The 22493-nt window shown below is 39.4% G+C and overlaps 1 protein-coding gene across 1 annotated transcript in view; it reads left to right on the plus strand.

Moving 5' to 3' along the window:
* The first annotated feature begins 736 nt into the window (after positions 1–736).
* The window catches only part of LOC126458439 (importin-5), a 177550-nt gene continuing 155793 nt past the window's right edge, over positions 737–22493 (plus strand). The window contains exons 1-3 of the mRNA XM_050095494.1: positions 737–891; positions 1285–1434; positions 14759–14985. Coding sequence (XP_049951451.1) covers positions 796–891; positions 1285–1434; positions 14759–14985 — 473 coding nt within the window. The 5' untranslated portion in view covers positions 737–795. The remainder of the gene's footprint in view (positions 892–1284; positions 1435–14758; positions 14986–22493) is intronic.

Genomic DNA, 22493 nt, shown 5'->3' on the forward strand with positions numbered 1-22493 from the left:
AAGAATGCTGAAGATTAGATGGGTAGATCTCGTAACTAATGAGGAAGTATTGAATAGGATTGGGGAGAAGAGAAGTTTGTGGCACAACTTGACCAGAAGAAGGGATCGGTTGGTAGGACATGTTCTGAGGCATCAAGGGATCACCAATTTAGTATTGGAGGGCAGCGTGGAGGGTAAAAATCGTAGAGGGAGACCAAGAAATGAATACACTAAGCAGATTCAGAAGGATGTAGGTTGCAGTAGGTACTGGGAGATGAAAAAGCTTGCACAGGATAGAGTAGCATGGAGAGCTGCATCAAACCAGTCTCAGGACTGAAGACCACAACAAACAAACAACAAGCTTGGGGGGTCACGTGATCAACGACAGACGATGAACTTGTTCCCGAGAAACCTTGACGGTGCCGTGCCGTGACGTGACGTGACATGACGGCCAATGTGAATCCCGCCATTTGAAATACATTGTGGAATGTTTCGATGTGACGTGACGTGACACCCAACGGGAATTGGCCAATACATAATAATGATACATTTTAACAGCCTGCATTTATTTACACAACAGTCTTGCCGATGTCGAACAAGGAAGTAAATACTTTTTAAACGTGGTTGATATATATTTGCTCTACCTTTTAATTACTACCGTGCTGCCAAGTTCATTTGATAGGATTAAATTTCTTTCGTTAACCAAGTGTAATTACCATAGGTTACTCATACTCATTGTGTTTGACAGAACAACAATATCTGTGATAGGCGCCAAAAACGCGCGAATTGAATAACGCATGCGTAGCCGTTCTTTTAATGTCTGAGGGTAAAATGGCGGCAGAGCAGGAGCAATTTCAACAACTAATTACCAGCCTCCTAAGTACTGATAATGCTGTTAGATCTACAGCAGAGGTAAGAAATTCTGCGAAATATAGCTGTATTAAAATATCCATCAGATCTGTGATTTGCATAGGTCATTAATGGACATATTTCTCAATAATTTACACGTTGGCAGTCGCCTCGTGTTGTCACTGAATTGTCTATTTTATTACTAACTAACGTAATTATTCTCGCTGATGGTAGTTTGATAGTGTTTTCGTCAATTTGAGATGTGTAAATCTCAGTAGGGTAGTGTAATAGGAATGACTTATCTTTTGCGTAGGGAGAAAATGATGGAACGCACTTAACCTTTTGTGACGGGAGACTGCTCATAAGTTAAAGAGGTGACCGTTTCAGGGGGGAAAAATCAGCTAATCCATGGCTCTACCCTTTCCACTTCATCTAATACTTGATAACTTTTTTCAGGAGACATACAACAATTTGCCATTCGAATCGAAAGTTCCATGTCTACTAAGCACAGTTAGGAATGCAGCAGTGAATGAAGATGAGCGTCAAATGGCAGCCGTCCTCCTACGAAGACTCTTGTCAGCAGATTTCATGACATTTTACCCTAAGGTAACATAACGTTTTATTGCTTTATGCCTTAAAGTCGCCAGAGTGTTTGTGAAAAAGAATCTCTTCGTGTTTCGTGTCTAAGCCTTTGTACCTGCCGAAGAACACAGTAGTTGCCTCAGTTAAATCTAGTCTTATGTAATATATAGACCTCAGGTCGTCACTCTCTTTCTGTGGATTACATCAGTACATTTTATCAAATCTTTGAATAATATAGAATTTTGTACAGGTCTTAGTGTGCTCGGTAGTAGCGTCTACTCTCTATATTTTAAATGCTATGCTATGTTTGATCTATATACTGTACAAGCAGTACTGTGTTAAATCCTTAAAGATGTGTTAGTTCTGAAATGATTAAATGTTGGTTGACATTCAGCTGTTGTGGTTCGTGTCTGTAGTCACAAATGATGGCAGGTAAAGTGTACATGTTTTGTACATCTGAGGTAATGCTTTATCAGACAGCCAGTGAGTGTTCAATAATAATCTGAGCTCTCCGCTGTAAATGTCATAGGCTGTATGGACATCAGGTGTCATAGTGGTGGATTATCTAGTGATTTCTTATTACATTATTGTTTCATCATGGCTCACAATGGTGATAAGTGACAAATTCTACATTAGCAAGAAAGCCACAATTTAAAAGATAGGCTACATACTTTCGTCAAGTGCATAGTACCCGGATAGACATGCAGTAGTTGGCATGTTATGTTTTGCAGAGTAGGGTGGGCAGTGCTTGTCACAGGCTGTAATTGGAATGCAAAATGGCAGGTTTGCAGTCAGTTACAGCAGACGAGTGAGCAAAAGTGTTATTAATTACTTTCAGTACAGTGATTAAAATAACTTTGTGATGACATTTTTGCAAGTTGAGTGGTACGGATCAGTCTCCAGCCAACCTCAGCTGTTCCGTAGGCACTGTTGTGCTGAATGTGTCGTAAGTGAATGCAGTTCTTTTGCCTGGTGAAGCAAGTTGCATGTGTTGCGAGTGGAGAACCAAATATAGTGTTTAATATTATCCACATGAGCGCATGGCATGCTGGCAACACTGCCAACCTCCCCCTCCCCCCCTCCCCACCCAACCATTAATGTGTCAGTCATAAAGTTATTTGGGATTAGTCAGCAGTGTGACACCTTAACAATTGGCTGGTGGCAGCAATATGAGATAACTTTTCACGTTGCTATTAACATGAAAACAGCAAAAGTAAAATTCAGCATGCTGTACCTCCTTGGGAATAAGATTTGAGCTGTTGTTACTAACAAATTATATTGTAATTCTCAGATCAAATAGGTGTTTCCTCAGGGATGTATATGTGATATGGAATGAGCAGTGTTTTTATAAACAAAGATCGTGAAACTTCCTGGTAGGTTAAAACTTTGCAAAGGTCCCGAGTTAGTCTCGGTCCGGCACACAGTTTTAATCTGCCAGGAAGTTTCATATCAGTGCACACTCTGCTGCAGAGTGAAAATCTCATTCTGGAAAGATCATAATGATTTCTTAGTTTCACTGATCCTCAACTAAACTGTTACCTTCCAACCTAACCTAGCCCTCAGCCTACTGTATAACTGAGTCTGTTGCCAAACCTTGTAAAAAGAGCCACATCTATAACTCTTTAAAGTCATTACTAATTCCGCTGAATCTGCACGAAAGATTCAACGTACTGCAGGTAATCTGTCCCCATCAATGGATCCCCATCTACCCAAGACATGTATAGCTCCAGTAAACCACAGAATCCAAACAACCCTTCCCTTAATGTACTAACAAACAAAAAGCAGAGGTACACTTGACGAAAATTGTCGCACTTAAATCACTGCCAGTTGGTCAGGTGCAGCACTGATAAGATTGAAAACCAATGTGCTATATTTCTCTATTTACATTACTTGAAAAACTACAGGAAACTGTTCTTGTCTGACTGTTCCAAGAAGGTAAAGTATCTTTTCTGCAAATAATGTGTTATATCTATAGATTTAGTGTATATCAACTGAATAGATACAGGTTTGAAGATGGTCACGTTTGTTTGACTTGTGGGAGTGTGTCAGAGATGTGGAAGAAATTGAACTGGCAAACTCTTGGAGACAGGCATAGACTACTTACAAAGTTTCAAGAACTGGCTTTAAATGATGGTTCTAGGAATATGCTACAAACCCATCACAAAAGGATCATAAGAATAAAATTAGACTAATTACATCACACACAGGCATTTAAACCATCATTCTTTCCATCCTCGGTATGTGAATGGAATGAGAAGAAACTCTGATAATGGTACAATGGGATGTAGCCTCTGCCATGCACATAATGGTGGTTTGCAGAGTGTAGATGTAGGTGGTCGCTGTAGCTGAACAAGCAACATGCAGGCTTTACATATATTTAAGCATCTCATGTTCAGATCCATGTGAATATTTTCAGTTTTTTGCCATAAGAGAGACATTCTTCTGGTTCAATAATTTGTTGTCCATGATGCTCTCCATTGTGTTACATGAAACATATTTTGATGATGTGCAGCTAACTTCTTGCAGAAAATGCAATAGAATTTTGACTTTCAGTGAGTCACATCTGATGGAGTATGACCCCTCTGGAGTCAAAAGAATTTAAATGTACTACCTCTGTTTGGCATAATATGAGAGACTTATTCACACTGTTTCATTGATATGTAACAGTCAGTCTGTTGAAGCAGAGCGCATGACTTGTTCAATAATGCCCAAGGACAGTACACCAGCAAGTTGAAATACCTGTACCACATTGCTTTCAGTTCAGACTCATTATTCATGCACAAAGTGTCATCATCAACAGGCTATTCATAATCATTGTTGTTGTGCCAGTGACAGTTTGGGACTGGATGTGTACGTGGACTTGGAATGCTTTAAAGGGTATGTCAACTTGGCTGCCCAAGATCGGTCTCCTGTAGACATATCAACAATGGTAGAGGAGTGGTTTGCAGAACAGAATGGCATTACTCTTCATGAATGGCTTCCTTCTCCACCCTGTTGAATATGTAGGGGCAGAGATGAAACAGACTGTGCAAGAAAACTGGCCTGACCTACACAAAGAACCCAAGATGACCTTTGAGACATCACCCTAGCTGCCTAGGAGGAGGGGTCAGAAAATGAGACCCCTTTCTCACAGATTGCAGTCAGTCATTGAAGTTGAAGGTCTTTTGGAAGTTACATTAAGAATTAAAGAAATATGGTGTGCCCATTTGAGGGCTGAAAATGTCTTAGTAAGAATTGTCAATTGTTTTTTCTATTAATTTTGTGATTTTTACAGATTGAAAAAATGAAAGAAGTAATGCAAGAAAAATTGCACTAAGCCGCTTATGAATCAGATCTCATTGCCAAGCAGTTGCCTACTAAACCGCTAACTATGCCATTGAGCTACAACTGCCGACATTTAGATACTTACCATTCCCGACTCCACGTCATGAAATGGAATGCCTGTACTACATATGCTATGCTACGAATAACACAGCGCAGTCTTCTTACATGTTTTAGAGGTTGCATCTTTATCCTAAGTGTCAAAAAGGTGTTAATCCTTCTACTACTTTCAAAATTACAATTGTTCTTTACTATGAGCAGATTTGTACAACCTGTAATGTGATTGGTTAGTGCTTAACGTGGCGGGTAATTCAAATTTTTCACAGCCATTTTTTGTGCTGTTGAGTGTACGTACACGTACTAGCTACCACTTTCTCTCCCCAGCCCTCTAATACAGTTATGAGCCAACCAACCCTCTGCCTGTAAAATAAACTGCAAAAACAAAAATTTCAATGCTTCTCCAGACAGTAGAAGAAGTTGAAAACAGTCACCTGGACTTGTTCTTCCTCTATACATATGCGTCCAAAAATATTGCAGGGTACACACACACACACACACACACACACACACACACACACACAGAATTCAACTCTTACGTGGGATGCAAGCAGCAATCGGTAGGGGGAGCAGAAGGGGAAGGGGTAGTAGTGTACTGGTGGGGGAGAGATGAATGCTGTCTGATGGAGTGTGCAGGGACTAGAACACCTACAGGTTCAGCATCAGGAGGTTGTAGGGCATGGAGGTGGAGAAAACAGGAGCAGAAAAGGGAAAGATGGACAGATGCATTGGCAGAGGGTAGCAAATAAACAGGATGGGAGATGGGAGGAGACGATAGGACAGAGGGGGTGGAAACTTTTGGATGGAGGGTGTGGGAACAGTATATTATCCTATGTTGAGGTCGGGATGGTTACGGGAGTGGAGAATGTGTTGTAAGGATAGCTTCCATCTGCGTAGTTTGGAAGAGCTGGTGGTGAAGGGAAGGATCAAGATGGTGCAAGTAGTGAAACAGCCATTGAAATAAAGTGTGTTATGTTTAGCTTCATGTTGTGCCACAGGGTGGTTTACTTTGCTCTTGTCCACAGTGTGGCATTGGCCATTCGTCCTGGTTGACAGTGGTTTGTGGTCATACCAATATAAAAAGCTGTGCAGTGATCGCAGAAGAGCTACTTTCATAGGTGACCCCGCCCCTGGTGGGGTAGGATAAACCTGTGATGGACTGGAATAGGAAGTGCTGGGTGAGCAGATTGGACAGGTTTTGCATGTGGGTCTTCCAAAGGAATATGATCCTTGTGGCAAAGGGTTGGGATTGAGAGTGGCTTGGAGATGGACTAGGATGTTGTGGAAGTTTGGCAGGTGACAGAACACCACTCTAGGAGGAGTGGGAAATGTCTCGGGTAGGATGTCCCTCATTTCAGGGCATAATAGGTAACCAAAGCCCTGGCGAAGGATGTGGTTTTGTTGTTTCAGTCTGGGGTGGTACTGGGTGATGAAGGATACAATCCTTTGTGACTGGCTGGTTCTTGGGGTGATGGGAGGATATAGAGGGTGGGGGGTAGGTCCAAGGGGCAGCGCCTGTTGGTGAAGGCCTTGATGAGACCTTCAGCATACTGGTGCCCAGGGTGTATGTTAGGGATATTTTGGTGTGAAAGGGGTGAAAGCTGTCGTAATGCATGTACTGTTGGCGATTGGTGGGTTTAATGTGGAGAGAGGTACGAATGGAGCCATCGGAGAGGAGGTGGTCAGCATCTAGGAAGGTGGCACGCTGGGCTGCGGAGGATCACATGAAGTGAATGTGAGAGTTGATGTTGAGATTATGAAGGAAGGAAGATAAGGTATCTTGGCTCTGAGTCGAGACCATGAAGATATCACCAGAGAATCTGAACCATACTAGAGGTTTGGTGTATTGGGAGGCTAGGAAGGTCTCCTCTTTGTGGCCCGTAAAAGGTTGTCATAGGAGGATACAGCGTGTATATGACGTGGGACAACCGGGAGATGCGGGAAAAACCCGGGAATTTTTTCATCCGGGAGAAAACTGGGAAAAACCCGGGATATTTTTAGAATTCTGGGAATTTTTCATTGTTGTAGTTTTCAGTTAAGTTTTTGTACTTTTGACTGGTAAGAACCGATACTCTAACAAAGGATATTACTGTATCCCGCTACTGCAGAATAATACTTCAACAACAAAACATAAACGATAGAAAAAAACGAAAATAACTTGCATTGCAAATGAAATGCGCCATGTACGACGACACACACATTGCTCATGCAAGCGTCTGCCAATTGAAAATGTGTCAAAGGCTTTAGGAAGACTAGGCAGTGATTCATAACAACAAATTGCCCCCAATGAGTGTGAAGTTGCAACTGTTAACATTCAATTTGTTTTAGCAGTTACACTCGGGCTCATGCGCATGCACAGTTGAGTCACGTTTGAGTAGTAGATTCTCCCACTTCTGGCTACAGGAAATGTGGCTGTTGGTTGTGCAAGCAGTCGCAGAAAGCAGCTAGATACTACCAGGAAGAGAGGGCGCCAAATTCATGTTCTTGAGGAAAAAAATTTGTTTCACAAAGCGCCTAGCATCCAGCGCACGTTTGTCTATCGATTATTCAGATGATTTTGAAACGATTCCCTGTTGGTTTTTGAACATTTTTGAACACATTTTAAGTTGATTTCTGAATGAAATATAAGTTGACTTTTGAATGCATGCATAGTGTACGTGATGTGCCAGTCAGGAGAATCCTCGTCGCATCTAGAAATAAACTTTCCGCATACAGAAGGGGACGGGGCTATACGAGCTGAGGGAGTAAAGCCGAACGGATGAATGCCAATTGCTGTCTGCTTATGTGGTTGATTGGGTTTGCTAATGAACAAGCATTGTTATGATTACTAGCGAAATCCATTGATTCAGACTACCAGAATGGTAATAAACGACTAACAGGAATAGCAGGTGAGAAAGATTACATGTTATCTTCTCGGTGTATCCAAGAAAATGAAATTTTGACAGAAAATTTTTGGCCAGATCGCTACACTAGTAAGGACCAGAGGTACAGTCTCCGGCTAGCAGCCAGGTAAGTTCTATTCTGGAAGTAATAACACTGTGATTCGGACAGGGTTAGTGAAGTTAATCGGCAAACAAGTTTTGACAATGGCAGCAATAGCTACAGAATTGGTGATGACAAGATTGTTAGAACCAGGAAGGAGTAGAAACATGGACATCACACAAATTATGGAAGAATAAGACCATTCCAAATTTACATAAAAATTTCTTAATACCACTTTTTGATCTCATGCTTGCAAAGCTGGTGCGTATGAATGAAATGTGAAACTATTTCCTAACATAAAGCTTTTTGCTTGTAGTAGGCCTAATAGGCATTCAATATTGGTACTTCGTGGATTATATTCTGTCGTGTTATAAAAATGACCATTTGTGCCAAAACAGTCTCGTTTATTTGGTGTGTTACAAAATTGCTGCCATATTACAAAGGCCCATTTTGTTTTATCTAGCAGACAGCGACAAAATAGACGTAATCAGATCGAGAAACTACGCCAGTCTTGGGTATTATTTGTATTAACAGCTTTCTCAGTATTAGATAACGGCATTTCCATTTTTCATGTGGCAAAACGTTTGACGAACTTTGATGAGGTAGGCCTAATAGATTCTTTCGCAGAAAGGAAAGCTGTAGCAAGATTAGAGAGAAAAAATTCTAGGAATTAAGGTTTGAAGAAATGTGTAATTTCTTGCTTATCTCTTGACAGTATTGGTTTTATATATCCTATATTTAATTTTATGTCACACAAAACAGCAAGTTATTAACTAATAGGCGATAGAGTTCAGATTTTTTGAAGAGTTCTTGTTCTCTCGATTACAAATAATCCCATCCGCTATTAATTGCGAGATTTTTTTTAAGAGGAGCAGGCTGTCAAACCGGCCGACTGGGAGCAGGAGAGACACCACAGGACATTCCAATTTCCACTCTCGTGAATATAGTTTGGATGTGTGGTAGAAAAATGCTTTATGAAGAGGCGTGGCATTGCACTTCGGCATACTTAAGACCAAATTAATATGTCTTACATTTCCTCGAATACATATGTTTTATGTTTCAGACTTTTCAGAAAGATGAGTGCTACAAGGTGAACATAGGGTCTATTTTGAAAATCAGATTTTTTTTAGTATTGACCCGGTTCGCAAATGTTATAGATGCGGGGCTGATGCGCAGAGCAGTCTGAGTTATAGTGGGTAGTCTCCACATGAACTGTGTTTACATTTAGTGATTTTGCTGTTTTCCCTTCGTTTATTCTCACGTCAAATGAAAACAAAACGTATATCTGTGGCTGGGAGCTATCAAGTGACTTAAAACACATTCACATAATTACGGAAGGCTAAAATATATCATTAGTTTCAGATTTTATTTTATTTCCACCTTTCTGACAGTCAAGCATTAATCGCCTTGAGGAACAAGGAAGTTATTTTTGTCTGTTTGCTAAAGATATTTGACTTTCGTTAACCTTTTCCACAGAGGCAGTCAATGTATTTGAAACGAAATGTTTAATTCCACAGTACTGGCTAGTTTCAACTGTTCGCTGCATTTCAAGTGCACGTTTTCATTTTGTAGCATGTCTGGTATTATGCCATAATAAAGAACCAAACATCATATAATACAGTACTGGTGCGCCAGGAAAATTTACATCCTGAAAACCACACTGAAAAGCTTAATATCAGGTCGAGGTCTACTTCATTGGGAATCCGGACATACTAATGTGCACTTTAAGTATCCACTTTAAATGTGCACATTTTAATATGGTTCACGAAATTCCGATGTTCTTGCAGTACCCTCTGATCTCTTGTTTCTTTTATGATATAATGTATGATCTTTCAGTGTTCTAGACGTACGTACATACGGGCTTCCTACATCATGATAGCTACCCAAGCGCGGTGTCGCCTGTTATCTGCGCTCTCTGGCAACTGCTGAAACAAACCTATTTCTAACAGGCCGCGGGAAAATATTGCGAATAGTGGTTTGAAAAATGTTACTTTCAAAGTAAATATCGTTTTACGTAAGTTGAACTATGTGCAAGTATATACCATGAATTTATTGAATCACAGAGTGTTTGACTCTCATTTAAAAACCAACTCTTTGATGAGAAGCCATTTAGAATAATTTCGAACCCTTAAGATCAGACATTTGTGTCATTATTAAAAATTTTACTGGCACATTAGTGTGATATATCTTAAAAGTGTAACACGCGCAAAAAAGAACAACAGTATATGCGAAAGCTTAGCTTCTCTTGCAGCTTGGGAACAATGTTATATGTGAAAACTTTACTTTTCTTGTAGCAACACTATGTATATTAATTTAAGCTGTTAGCTTTCCCTGTTTGTATGTTCGTTTTACTTAACAGTGATTTTGCTGTTGGCTGACTACATCACGTGTCCTATGCTCTGAATATCTGGTGTCATCGGCCGGGGAGATCACATGACGTGAGCTACGAATGGCCTACAAAAGCGCATTGAAATCTCGATTTCAATGATTCGGAAAGTAATATGCGGTGTTTGGTGGAATTCCAATGTATACTTTCGTAATACGAAAATACGCAACGTACATGTTGCTGCACATCAGAGATATTTCCAAAACTTGTCTTTTTCCCTGAGTTTCGTTTTCTAAAGTGCCGCGAAATTGTACGCCCGTGTATAAAAACCATAACCATTCAAATGATTGATAAGGGAAAATATACTGTCACCTGGGAGAAAGTGTATTTTTAATCAGGAAATCCGGGAATTTTTTTCCTTGTCCACGTATACACCCTGATATACTTTCCCATCAAATGAGATGTAGTTGTAGGGTAGGACAAAGTTAGTAGGGTGTATGAGGAATCAGGCAGTGGATTTTTGGAGTCTTAAGGACATTGGGAAAGGTAGTGTTCAATAGCGGTAAGACCATTGGGATGAGGGATGTTGGCGTATAGCGAGGTGGTGTCAAAAGTGACGAGTAGGGATCCAGGAGGTCAAAGGATGGGTTGGTGGAGAATATGTGGAAGAGTGGTCGGTGTCTTTTACATGGGAAGCTAGACTATGGGTAATTGGTTGGAGGGTTGGTCAGTGATGGCCAAAATTCCTTCAGTGGGGGCACAATAACCAGCCACAATGGGATATCCAGGTTTGGGGATTTTGGGGAGCATGTAGAAGGTGGGTGCGCATGGTGTCAAAGGGGGTGAGGAGGGAAATGTATTCAGTGGAGATGCTCTGGAAGGGGCCTAAGGATTTAAGCAATGATTGGAAGTTGTGTTGGACTTCTATGGTGGGATCATTCTATTAGAGTTTATAGGTGGTATAGTCAGATAATTGGCGGAGGCCTTCCGCCAGGTTGTTGCTGTCATTCGTAACAACAGTGTTGGAACCTTTGACTATAGGTAGGTTGATTAGCTCATGGTTTGTTTTGAGGTTGTGTATGGCTATTTCTACTGGAAGGTGGTTGTCCTGAGGAAGGGAACTGGGGAAGTTTGGTGAGGGTAAGTTGGCGGTAAGGAATTCCTGGAATTTGACTAGTGGGTGGTTAGATGGAGGGGGAGGATGATGGAAGGTGGTATGAACTGGAAGAGGCAAGATTCAGTGCTTGAGTTAGCGTAGATTTGGTTTGAGGGATTGGTGACAAAGAAGTGCCTCCATTGCAAGGAGCAGGAGAGTAGGTTTTTGACAAGTCCAGCATAGGTAAAGTTGGATGTAGGGCTAAAGGTGACACCTATGGATAGGACTGTAACTTCTGTGGAGCTGAGAGTTTTGGTGGAAAGGTTAATAAGTCTTACAGGAATGTTTTGGCTCTGGATTTGTGGAGAGCTGGTAGGGAGATTTGGAGGGTATGGCAAGTTGGAAAGGTCAGCTAGGCACGATTTAGCTTCCATGAGGGTTGGACAAGGAGGAACACTGTGGGTACGATAGGGGTTAGGGGTTGAGGTGGCAGTAGACGTCAGCAGGTTGGATAACTTATGGAGATGGTGTCTAGAATGCTCCTCCAGGTGCTGGAGAGCAAGGGATTCAGTTTCAGAGATGTGATGTATGGAGTAGGGATTGCCAAGTAGTGGTATCTTGCGGAGGGAGCAGAGGTTGTTCTGAGATGCCTATGCCATGGAGATACGTTTTTGCAGTGCTAGGTTTGTGAGGGTCAGAATAAGTAGAGGGGGGGGGGGTTGGATTAGGTCAAGGGTTAAAAGTTTGTGTGGCATGGGCAGATGTGGAAAACAAAATGCTAAAGTATGTCAGGATGAGGTGGGATCAATAGGTATAAATGTATTGATAACTATCCCTCTCCTAACCCATTCGGATTGCTACTTGGCATCCCATGTGAGCATTGCATTCTGACCCAAGATGCCGGCACTGGAGTTAAGTGAGTATGAGGTATGCTTGTGTGTGTGTGTGTGTGTGTGTGTGTGTGTGTGTGCGTGCGCGCGCGCGCGTGTGCGTCCGTCCGTGTCTGTGTCCGTCCTTTACTGATGCAGGCTGTGGCTGAAAGCTTTATGTAAGTGTCTTTTCATTGTACCTGTCTGCAACATAAAGTGTCATCTTTACGGCAGGTAGCACTCTATCTTTTCCTACATTGTTGAAATTGAATAAAAATTACTCTAAAATACTGAGTCTAAATCCACATGTATACTCTGCTAGCCACCAAGCAGTGTGTGGCGTAGGGCACTATTCTCACCAGTCATATCCCCCCCCCCCCTCCCCCCCCCCCCCCCCCCCCCCCTTCTGTTCTACTCGTGGATCGTGCGGGGGAAAAATGACTGAACGCCTCAGTACGAGCTCTAATTTCCCTTATCTTTGAATGGCGATCATTGCACAATTTGAAAGTTGGTGGTAATAATATATGCTCTACATCCTTGGCGAAGATTGGATTTTGGAATTTAGTGAGCAGCCCCTTCTATTTAGCACGTCGTCTATCTGCAAGTGTGTCCCACTTCAAACCCTCTATGAGATTTGTAACACTCTTGCGATGGCTAAATGTACCAGTCACGAATCCTGCTGATCCTCTTTGGACCTTCTCAATCTCTTGAATCAGACTTAACTGGTGAGGGTCCCATACAGACGAACTATAATCTAAGACTGGACGAACTAAAGTATTGTACCCAATTTTCTTTGCTGAAGGACTGCATCACTTCAGGATTCTACCAATAAACCGCAATCTAGGGTTTGCTTTACCCGTTACTTGTTTAATCTCATCGTTCCATTTGAGGTCATTTCGAGTAGTCATACCCAGATACTTGACGGATGTTACCACTTCCAAAGACTGGGCATTTATTTTGTACTCTTACGTTAATGGGGATTTTCACTTTGCTATACACAGTAGGTTACACTTACTAATATTGAGAGGTAACTGCCAGTCATTACACCACACATTTTTTTTTCTGCAAATCGTGATTGATTTGTTCACAACTTTCGTGTGATACTACTTTCCTGTAGATTACAGCATCGTCGGCAAACAGTTTAATGCCGCTGTCTATAGCATCAACCCGATCATTTACGGAAATCGTAAAAAAAAGCGGACCTATTACACTGCCCTGGGGCACACCTGATGCTATGCTTCTTTCTGTTGAAGTCTCCCCATCCAGGACGACATACTGCTCTCTGTCTGTTAGAAAACTTTCTATCCAACTGCAAATGTCATCGGATAGACTGTAAGCGCGCACTTTTTGGAGCAAGCAACAGAGCGGAACTGAGTCGAATGCCTTTTGAAAGTCGAGGAATATGGCATCAGCCTGGGAGCCGGTATCTAGAGCCTGTTGTGTATCATGCACAAAGAGGGCCGAGCTGTGTCTCGCGTGACTGCTGTTTCCTAAAGCTGTGCTGGTTCCTGCAGATGAGCTTCTCAGAGTCTAGAAAGGTCACTATGTCTGAAAACAAAATATGTTCCATGATCCTACAACAAATCGACGTCAGTGAAACTGGCCGGTAATTATGTGCACCCGATTTTCTACCCCTTTTTATAGATTGACCTGCGCCTTCTTCCAGTCCTGTGGAACTTTCCGCTGTTCCAATGATATCTGATAGATGATGGATAAGAATGGTGCTATATTTGTAGCATAGTAAACATAAAATCTTACTGGGGGTACTGTCTTGGCCAGATGCCTTCCTGGTGTCTAAGGATCTTAACTGTTCTGCAATCTCCATACACTAAACACTACGTCAGCCATCCTTGCATTTGTTGGATAATTGAAAAGGGGGAATGGTCAGCCATCCTTGCATTTGTTGGATAATTGAAAGGGGGAACGGTGCTGCAGTCCTGCACCATAAATAAGTTTTGAAAGCTAGGTTTAGAATTTCGGCCTTTTGTATATCATCATCTGTTACATTACCCGTACTGTCAGCAAGAGAAGGTGTTGAATTATTTGTAGTGTTCATAGATTTTACGTACAAACAAAATTTCTTGGTGTTATTTTTAGAATCTGCAGATTAAATATTGCTTTCCCCAGGATACATACCCAAAACTGCTCTGGAAACTGAAACTAAAGAAAACTAGTCAGTCGCAGTGTCCTATTGACATGTCTCAAGACAGCAAGCAATCTGCCTTAAATAAATAAATAACACAAATATAAAACTGTATTAAATCCAAATCAGGATATGTAGAACTGTTCCTAGTCTTAGTTGTGGATACATATCTCAGATCCATTGAGTGACCAAATTTAACACACATTTCCCCTGATTAGCCTAAGTCATTTCAGAAAGTTCAGTGCTTTGGTGCCCCTAAATACCCTTATAGGAAAAAGTGTTGATAGAAATTTGGCAACCAGAATTTCACCCTTTTTAAAATCTGTTTGAGAGAAGGAGAAACTGGCATGATGAATGCTGCTTTTACTAGTCAGCTCCATAAAAGCAGTAAATCTAAACATATTTACTACTGCTGTTCTGGCATCAGTGTGTACCATAATACTTAAAAATGCATCATCTTGTTCCATTGTTAAGGGCACATGAAAAATTTCTGATGATTTGGTCCATAAACTTAGTTTATTATTGCCAAAAATTGATGTATTTTTAACACACAGCTGCCACCTGCTGCTCAACAAGAGTTAAAGGATCAAGTTCTTCAGGCGGTCCAGCAGGAGCAAGTGGATACAATAAGACGGAAGGTCTGTGACGTGGCAGCAGAAGTTGCTCGAAATCTTATAGACGATGATGGGAACAACCAGTGGCCAGAATTCTTACAGTTCTTATTTACGTGTGCAAGTACACCAATTCCGCACCTCAAAGAAAGTGCTCTTCGAATGTTCAGGTGAGGAATATATTTAGATATGTAAGTTGTACATAGTTGTAGAGAACACACACTACTACAGAATCTGTTTCATATATGAATAGATATGCTCGCTTAGGGTAGTTGTACAATACTTGCAGGTATTTATTGCTAAGCTAAAGTTTACTTAGAATTAAATGCTGTGTCGGGTTAATATTCAACGTGTCTAATTTTTGCTTCATTTGTGACTTTTCTTGAGCAAGTTTCTGAGCAACAGTAATTATTATCTATTATTTAAGGATTATACTCATGATTTCTGTAGAAACTGAACATTTGATTGATATCAGGAGCTATGTAAAATTTTATAGTGATGTTTTGTTAGAGAGTATAGCATTGACTTGTTGAGCTACAGGGAGTAAAATATACACCTTTGTGGTTCGCTGTGGTCATAAGTCCCCTAGAACTTAGAACTACTTAAACCTAACTAACCTAAGGACATCACACACATCCATGCTCGAGGCAGGATTTGAACCTGCGACCGTAGCGGTCGTGCGGTTCCAGACTGCAGCGCCTTTAACCGCTCGGCCACTCTGGCCGGCCGTTATCTACTACTACTGATTAACTATTTTAACTATATATAAAGCAAATATGCAGACATATGTGTGCTTATGCAAATAAGTTGAGGATTCTGCTGGTTCATCAATAATAATTTAGTTAAAGCAAAATGATGAGCAAGTTTCTGAGCAACAGTAATTATTATTTATTATTTAAGGATTATACTCATGATTTCTGTAGAAACTGAACATTTGATTGATATCAGGAGCTATGTAAAATTTTATAGTGATGTTTTGTTAGAGAGTATAGCATTGACTTGTTGAGCTACAGGGAGTAAAAGATACACCTTTGTGGTTCTGACTGCTTTATCAAATAGTCTGCCTCTATGGAGATAGTAGTTGTGAGATTATATTGTTCTAAGATAACATTTCAGATAACCAATGGTAAGTGAATAATGAGGTTACGTGTTTTGAGCTGCTACATTGAAATAGTTGGATGTTCTCTCCAGATTATTTCTTGTTAAGTTACGTCACGTCACATCACATTGTGAAAAGCTTACATAAAAATTTCTGTTGTCACAGATGTTACATTAAATTTCTTTTGTCACAGCTGCAATATTTTTTTATGGAAGATTTTACTGATAGACTTACCAGTAGAGTACAGTACAGTACAGTAGAGTAGAGTAACCTGAGGCCGTAATTAGGTTGGAAGTCCGTTTGGTAGTGAGACGACGGAGGCAGTGAATGTGTTATGTGAACAGCTCTGCTGCAGTTACTGAACAATTATAGTTGAGTCAAAAGACTTGTTTATCAAAGTTTACTTATACTTCATATTAACGCCAGTGTTATTTTGGCTATGTACCATGTTGCATAACATTATTTTTGCTTCGGTGAATATCTTCTGAACTAACAGAATTAGGACTGCTGTTTTTTTCCAAATATATTGTTTATATGGATATACAGTGTGTCTGAGGAGGAATAGTCAATATTCAGGTATACGACAAGAAATATCATTCAAAGTATACAAGCTTAGTAAAAATGGTCTCTAAAATGCATACTTTAAGTACTGTGAAATACATCTCTTCTATGGGAAAAGTGTTCAGTAGCTCTTACGGCATGTATTTTAGAGGTCATGTTTACTAGACTTTCTTGCTTTGAATGATCGTTCCTGTCATACACCTGAACACTTGTCGTTCCTCCTCAGAAACCCTGTATTCTCATAATGATTTGACAAAATTTCTTGAACTCATTGCTGTGAAATGTCTTTTATATATAGTGCTTCAAAAAACTGTTAGAAAACCCTTTTCTGTTCCTGTCGTAAGTCATGGTAGGTACTGCCAGTATTGCTGCACAGCATATAGGAGAAACAAAACTGCCTGTATCCCTCTGTGTTTATAAAGAAAAATTTTGAAGTGCTCTGGATGTGCTATATTGTAGTGGTTTTTTTTCTGTTTTCTAGAACATGTCACTTTACCTTCATTTTCAGGTAAAAATTGTATAACAATAATAATAATAAATCCCGTGGAGGCCCTGGAAAAGAATAGGCCTCCGGTATGTTCTGCCAGTCGTAAAAGGCGACGAAAAGAACAAACCACTAATAGGGCTAACCCCTCTATTAGTGCGATTAGTTGGTTCAGGACAGAACTAATGAAGCCTCGGACAAGCGCTGTCATGGTCGGGGACGACGCTTGAACCCTATGTCTGTCCACAATGGTAACGACACTGCTAGCCACACGGCAAATGATTTAAATCCAAATAGAGGTGTTTTGCAGGATATGCTTCCTGCAACCACTCTAGAAGGAAAACAAAGACAGAGGATGAGATGGTCAGACGAAGTTAACCGACACCTCATGTTCTGTTATTACCAAGCAACAAACTTAGGAACCAGCACAACTGGGTACAGATCACAAGTATACACAACATTTATTACCAGATACCCAGAATTAAAATTTTTAACAAAACGACGACTAGCTGATCAGATTCGTGTGATAATAAAAAATAACAGGATACCCTAGTCAGAATTAGAAAAAATCAAACAAAAAGTACAACAAATACTGGAACAAAATAATGTGCAATCAGAAGAAGAAGAAGAAAATACAGTAATGGACTCAAACATCCCAGAGCAAACAAACAAAGACCAACACACATCAATTAAACAATCAGAGGAAAACGAAATCTTAAGACAGCCACCAGAACAAGCACAAATAGAACACGAAGTGACACACATGTTAGATATAGAAGAAAAATTTCAGCTGACATATATAGAATACAAATACACAAATACAGACATTAGACCATTCTTGCATAGACCACCAAATAACCCACAAGTCGAAACAACAACAACAACTATCAACTCAATCATACACAACAAAATAAATGAAAATAAAACTATGGAAGAGTTACAACTACTGGTTTATGTAGGAGCACTCACTACACTAAATGTACACACTAGGCAGAGATCAGAACCAACCAACACACAGAAGAAACCCACAAAACCAGCATGGCAACACAGGCTACAGATCAGAATAGAAAAACTGAGAAAAGACATCGGACAGCTAACACAATTTATAAGAAATGAAATGTCAGAAAAAAAAACGAAAAAGGTTAGGTAAAATCTCACAACAAGAAGCGATAGAGCAATTAGATGAAAAGAAGCAGAAATTACAAGCATTGGCCAAACGACTTAGAAGATACAAAAAAAGTGAAAATAGCAGGAAACAAAACCAAACATTCAACAAAAACCAAAAGAAATTTTACCAGACAATAGATAACACACACATTAAAATAGACAATCCACCAAACATAACAGACATAGAACACTTCTGGAGCAACATATGGTCAAACCCGGTACAACATAAGAGGCATGCACGGTGGATACAAGCAGAAACAACCACATACAAGATGATACCACAAATGCCTGAAGCGATAATTTTGCAACATGAAGTCACCCGAGCAATTAATTCTACGCATAATTGGAAAACCCCTGGAAATGATAAAATAGCAAATTTCTGGTTAAAGTAGTTCACCTCAACACATTCACATCTAACTAAATTATTTAACAGTTACATTGCAGACCCATACACATTCCATGATACACATGGAATAACTTATCTGAAACCTAAAGATCAAGCAGACACAGCAAACCAAGCTAAATATCGCCCCATAACATGCCTACCAACAATATACAAAATATTAACTTCAGTCATTACACAGAAATTAATGACACATACAACACAGAACAAAATTATAAATGAAGAACAAAAAGACTGTTGCAAAGGAGCACGAGGATGTAAAGAGCAACTGATAATAGATGCAGAGGTGACATATCAAGCTAAAACTAAACAAAGGTCGCTACACTACGCATACATTGATTACCAAAAAGGTTTTGATAGTGTACCCCACTCATGGTTACTACAGATATTGGAAATATACAAAGTAGATCCTAAATTAATACAGTTCCTAAACATAGTAACGAAAAATTGGAAAACCACACTTAATATCCAAGCAAATTCAGATAATATCATATCACAGCCAATACAGATTAAGTGTGGAATATACCAAGGAGACTCATTAAGTCCTTTCTGGTTCTGCCTTGCTCTGAACCCACTATTCAACATGCTAAATAATACAAATTATGGATATAATATTACTGGAACATACCCACACAAAATCACACATTTGCTGTACGTGGATGATCTAAAACTATTGGCAGCAACAAATCAACAACTCAACCAATTACTAAAGATAACAGAAGTATTCAGCAATGATATAAATATGGCTTTTGGGACAGACAAATGTAAGAAAAATAGCATACTCAAGGGAAAACACACTAAATGAGAAGATTACATATTGGATAACCACAGCGACTGCATAGAAGCGATGGAAAAAACAGATGCCTATAAATATCTAGGATAAAGACAAAAAATAGGAATAGATAATACAAATATTAAAGAAGAACTAAAAGAAAAATATAGACGACGACTAACAAAAATACTGGAAACAGAACTGACAGCAAGACACAAGACAAAAGCTATAAATACTTATGCTATACCAATATTGACCTACTCATTTGGAGTAGCGAAATGGAGTAACACAGACCTAGAAGCACTCAATACACTTGCACAATCACAGTGCCACAAATATAGAATACATCACATACATTCAGCGACAGAAAGATTCACATTAAGCAGAAAGGAAGGAGGAAGGGGATTTATCGACATAAAAAACCCACTTTATGGACAGGCAGACAATTTAAGAAAATTCTTTATGGAACGAGCAGAAACTAGCAAAATACACAAAGCAATGACTCATATAAGTACATCGGCTACTCCATTGCAATTTCATAACCACTTCTTCAACCCTTTAGATTACATAACATCAACAGATACAAAGAAAGTAAATTGGAAAAAGAAATCACTATATGGTAAGCACCCGTATCATTCAACACGGCCACACATCGACCAAGACGCATCAAACAGATGGCTAAGAAAAGGCAATATATACAGTGAGACGGAAGGATTCATGATTGCAATACAGGATCAAACAATAAACACCAGATATTACAGCAAGCATATTATTAAAGATCCCAATACCACAACAGATAAATGCAGACTTTTCAAACAACAAATAGAAACAGTAGATCACATCACAAGCGGGTGTACGATACTAGCAAATACAGAATACCCCAGAAGACATGACAATGTAGCAAAAATAATACATCAACAGCTTACCGTACAACATAAACTTATAAAACAGCATGTTCCCACATACAAGTATGCACCACTAAATGTACTGGAGAATGATGAATACAAATTATACTGGAACAGAACCATTATAACAGATAAAACAACACCACATAACAAACCTGACATCATACTCACAAATAAAAAGAAGAAATTAACACAACTAATCGAAATATCCGTACCCAATACAACAAATATACAAAAGAAAACAGGAGAAAAAATTGAAAAATACATCCAACTGGCTGAGGAAGTCAAGGACATGTGGCATCAGGATAAAGTTGACATTATACCAATTATACTATAAACTACAGGAGTCATACCACAAAGTATCCACCAGTACATCAACGCAATACAGCTACATCCAAACATATATATACAATTACAGAAATCTGTAATTATTGACACATGTTCAATTACCCGAAAGTCCCTAAATGCAATGTAACATATACTGTACAGTTAAAAGGAAGTCACGCTTGATCAAGGTCCGCGTCACTTTCCATTTTTAACCAGACATAACGTCTGAGACAGGAAAGAGAAATAATAATAATAATCTAATGGCATATGGTATTTTTTTTGTCAAGAACTTGCTTTTAAGTTTAAATATTTGCGTGACTTTATAAAGTTTGATGGCTGTGATTCTTAAATCATGTTGTCATATTTCTTCCTCCAGCCACTGTATAACCCTATAGCAATCAGTCATTAGTGCTGTTAAGTCTGTATGAACCAGTCTCTTCTGACTTAACATTTTCTTGACATTATCTTTCTTTTCCCATCCAGTTCGCAGTGTACTTTTTGGATTTGTAGCATGTGAACTCTTAATTGCTATACCCTATTGTGAACAGTTGGCAGCCATGTGTTATTTAATGCAGCACTGTAGGTGAAAGCTTTCTCTGAAATTATGCTGGAACAAAAACGTATTGGTAATAATTATAAGACCATGGCTGAATCCTGTGTTGCCACACTGTGCGTATATTTTGTGGAGGTACATTTCACCTACCCTAAAATTGATGTGGCAGCAGAACCTAATTTACGAGTGGACTGATTACTAGTTTCATTTTTGCAGTTTAAAATAAACTTGTAAGCAAGTTCTATTGCCTGATAGCACCAAGTGATGTGCCACAGTGGTAATGGACTTGTTCCCATCTGGAAGGGTGGTGGTTCAAATCCCTGGCGCGCCATCCAGATTTAGTCTCTGTTTTCTCAAAGTTGTTTAAGGCAGTTGTTAGGACAGCGTGTCTCAAAAGGATGCAAATTAGTTTCCCCATACCCTCCCTAACATGAACCTGTGCAAGTCCTTGTTGGCCGACAGGATATAAATCTAAATTTTCCTTTCCAGGGTGAGAAAAATTCTTTTCATCTTTTTCAATAACAGTCATTGTGTAAGTTCATCATTCTTGTATTGGGACAGTAAATAAATAATTCTGTCAAAGTGCTAAAATGTTTGCTAGCATGAATCTGGACCTTTATCTCTTGGGATGTTATTCCTTTCCTGCAACATAACACTGGTGCATTAAGCAAAAGGACTCAAAAGTTTGTTGCTGAAAATAATGTCTTGCGTCAGTGAACTTACTCATCAAATGTAACACCTGCAATAATTTCCTATATCCAGAACTAAAAATTCATAAGTCAAGTTCAAGATTAGACTGAGGAGTCCATAAAAGCTATGATGAACACATGTAGACATTTCCAAAGACAAGAATTTTTTGTAAAATTGTCCATGCAAAAAACAGCTATTGATAAACTGTAATTCAATAAAAGTCCTCTAGATTGCATATAAATAATTTATTTCATTTGGTGACTTGTTTCAGTCTTTTATAGGATCATCATCTGACTGTTTTACACTATGAAAAAGAGGAATACACACTCTTAGAATTCAGAGGAGTTGAATATAATTATAAAAATAAAATAATATAAAAGTATTGCTGATATGCCCTTGGTGAAGTGGTCTTATTAGCAATAGTTCCACCCACCTCCTCCAGCATAATGTCACTAATAGCCAGTGGTTGTGTGACTCATCTACATTCTGTGGAATCTATTTATAAAAATACGTAGATGTTATAACTCTGGTCATAGAATGAACGACTGAGGTTGTTTTAAAATGTTATGTAAAAGATGTGGTTAGCTCAAAAGCGTAAAAGAAATCATTATCCAATGACATGGACTCATTTATACATAAGCTGGTGCTATCCAGGGACTTAGGGCCGATGTAAGCATAGTGAAGATGGTTTGCCCCAACATTTAAATAAACCCATGC

The sequence above is a fragment of the Schistocerca serialis genome, chromosome 2 (genome assembly GCF_023864345.2).
Source record: "Schistocerca serialis cubense isolate TAMUIC-IGC-003099 chromosome 2, iqSchSeri2.2, whole genome shotgun sequence".
NCBI lineage: Eukaryota > Metazoa > Arthropoda > Insecta > Orthoptera > Acrididae > Schistocerca > Schistocerca serialis.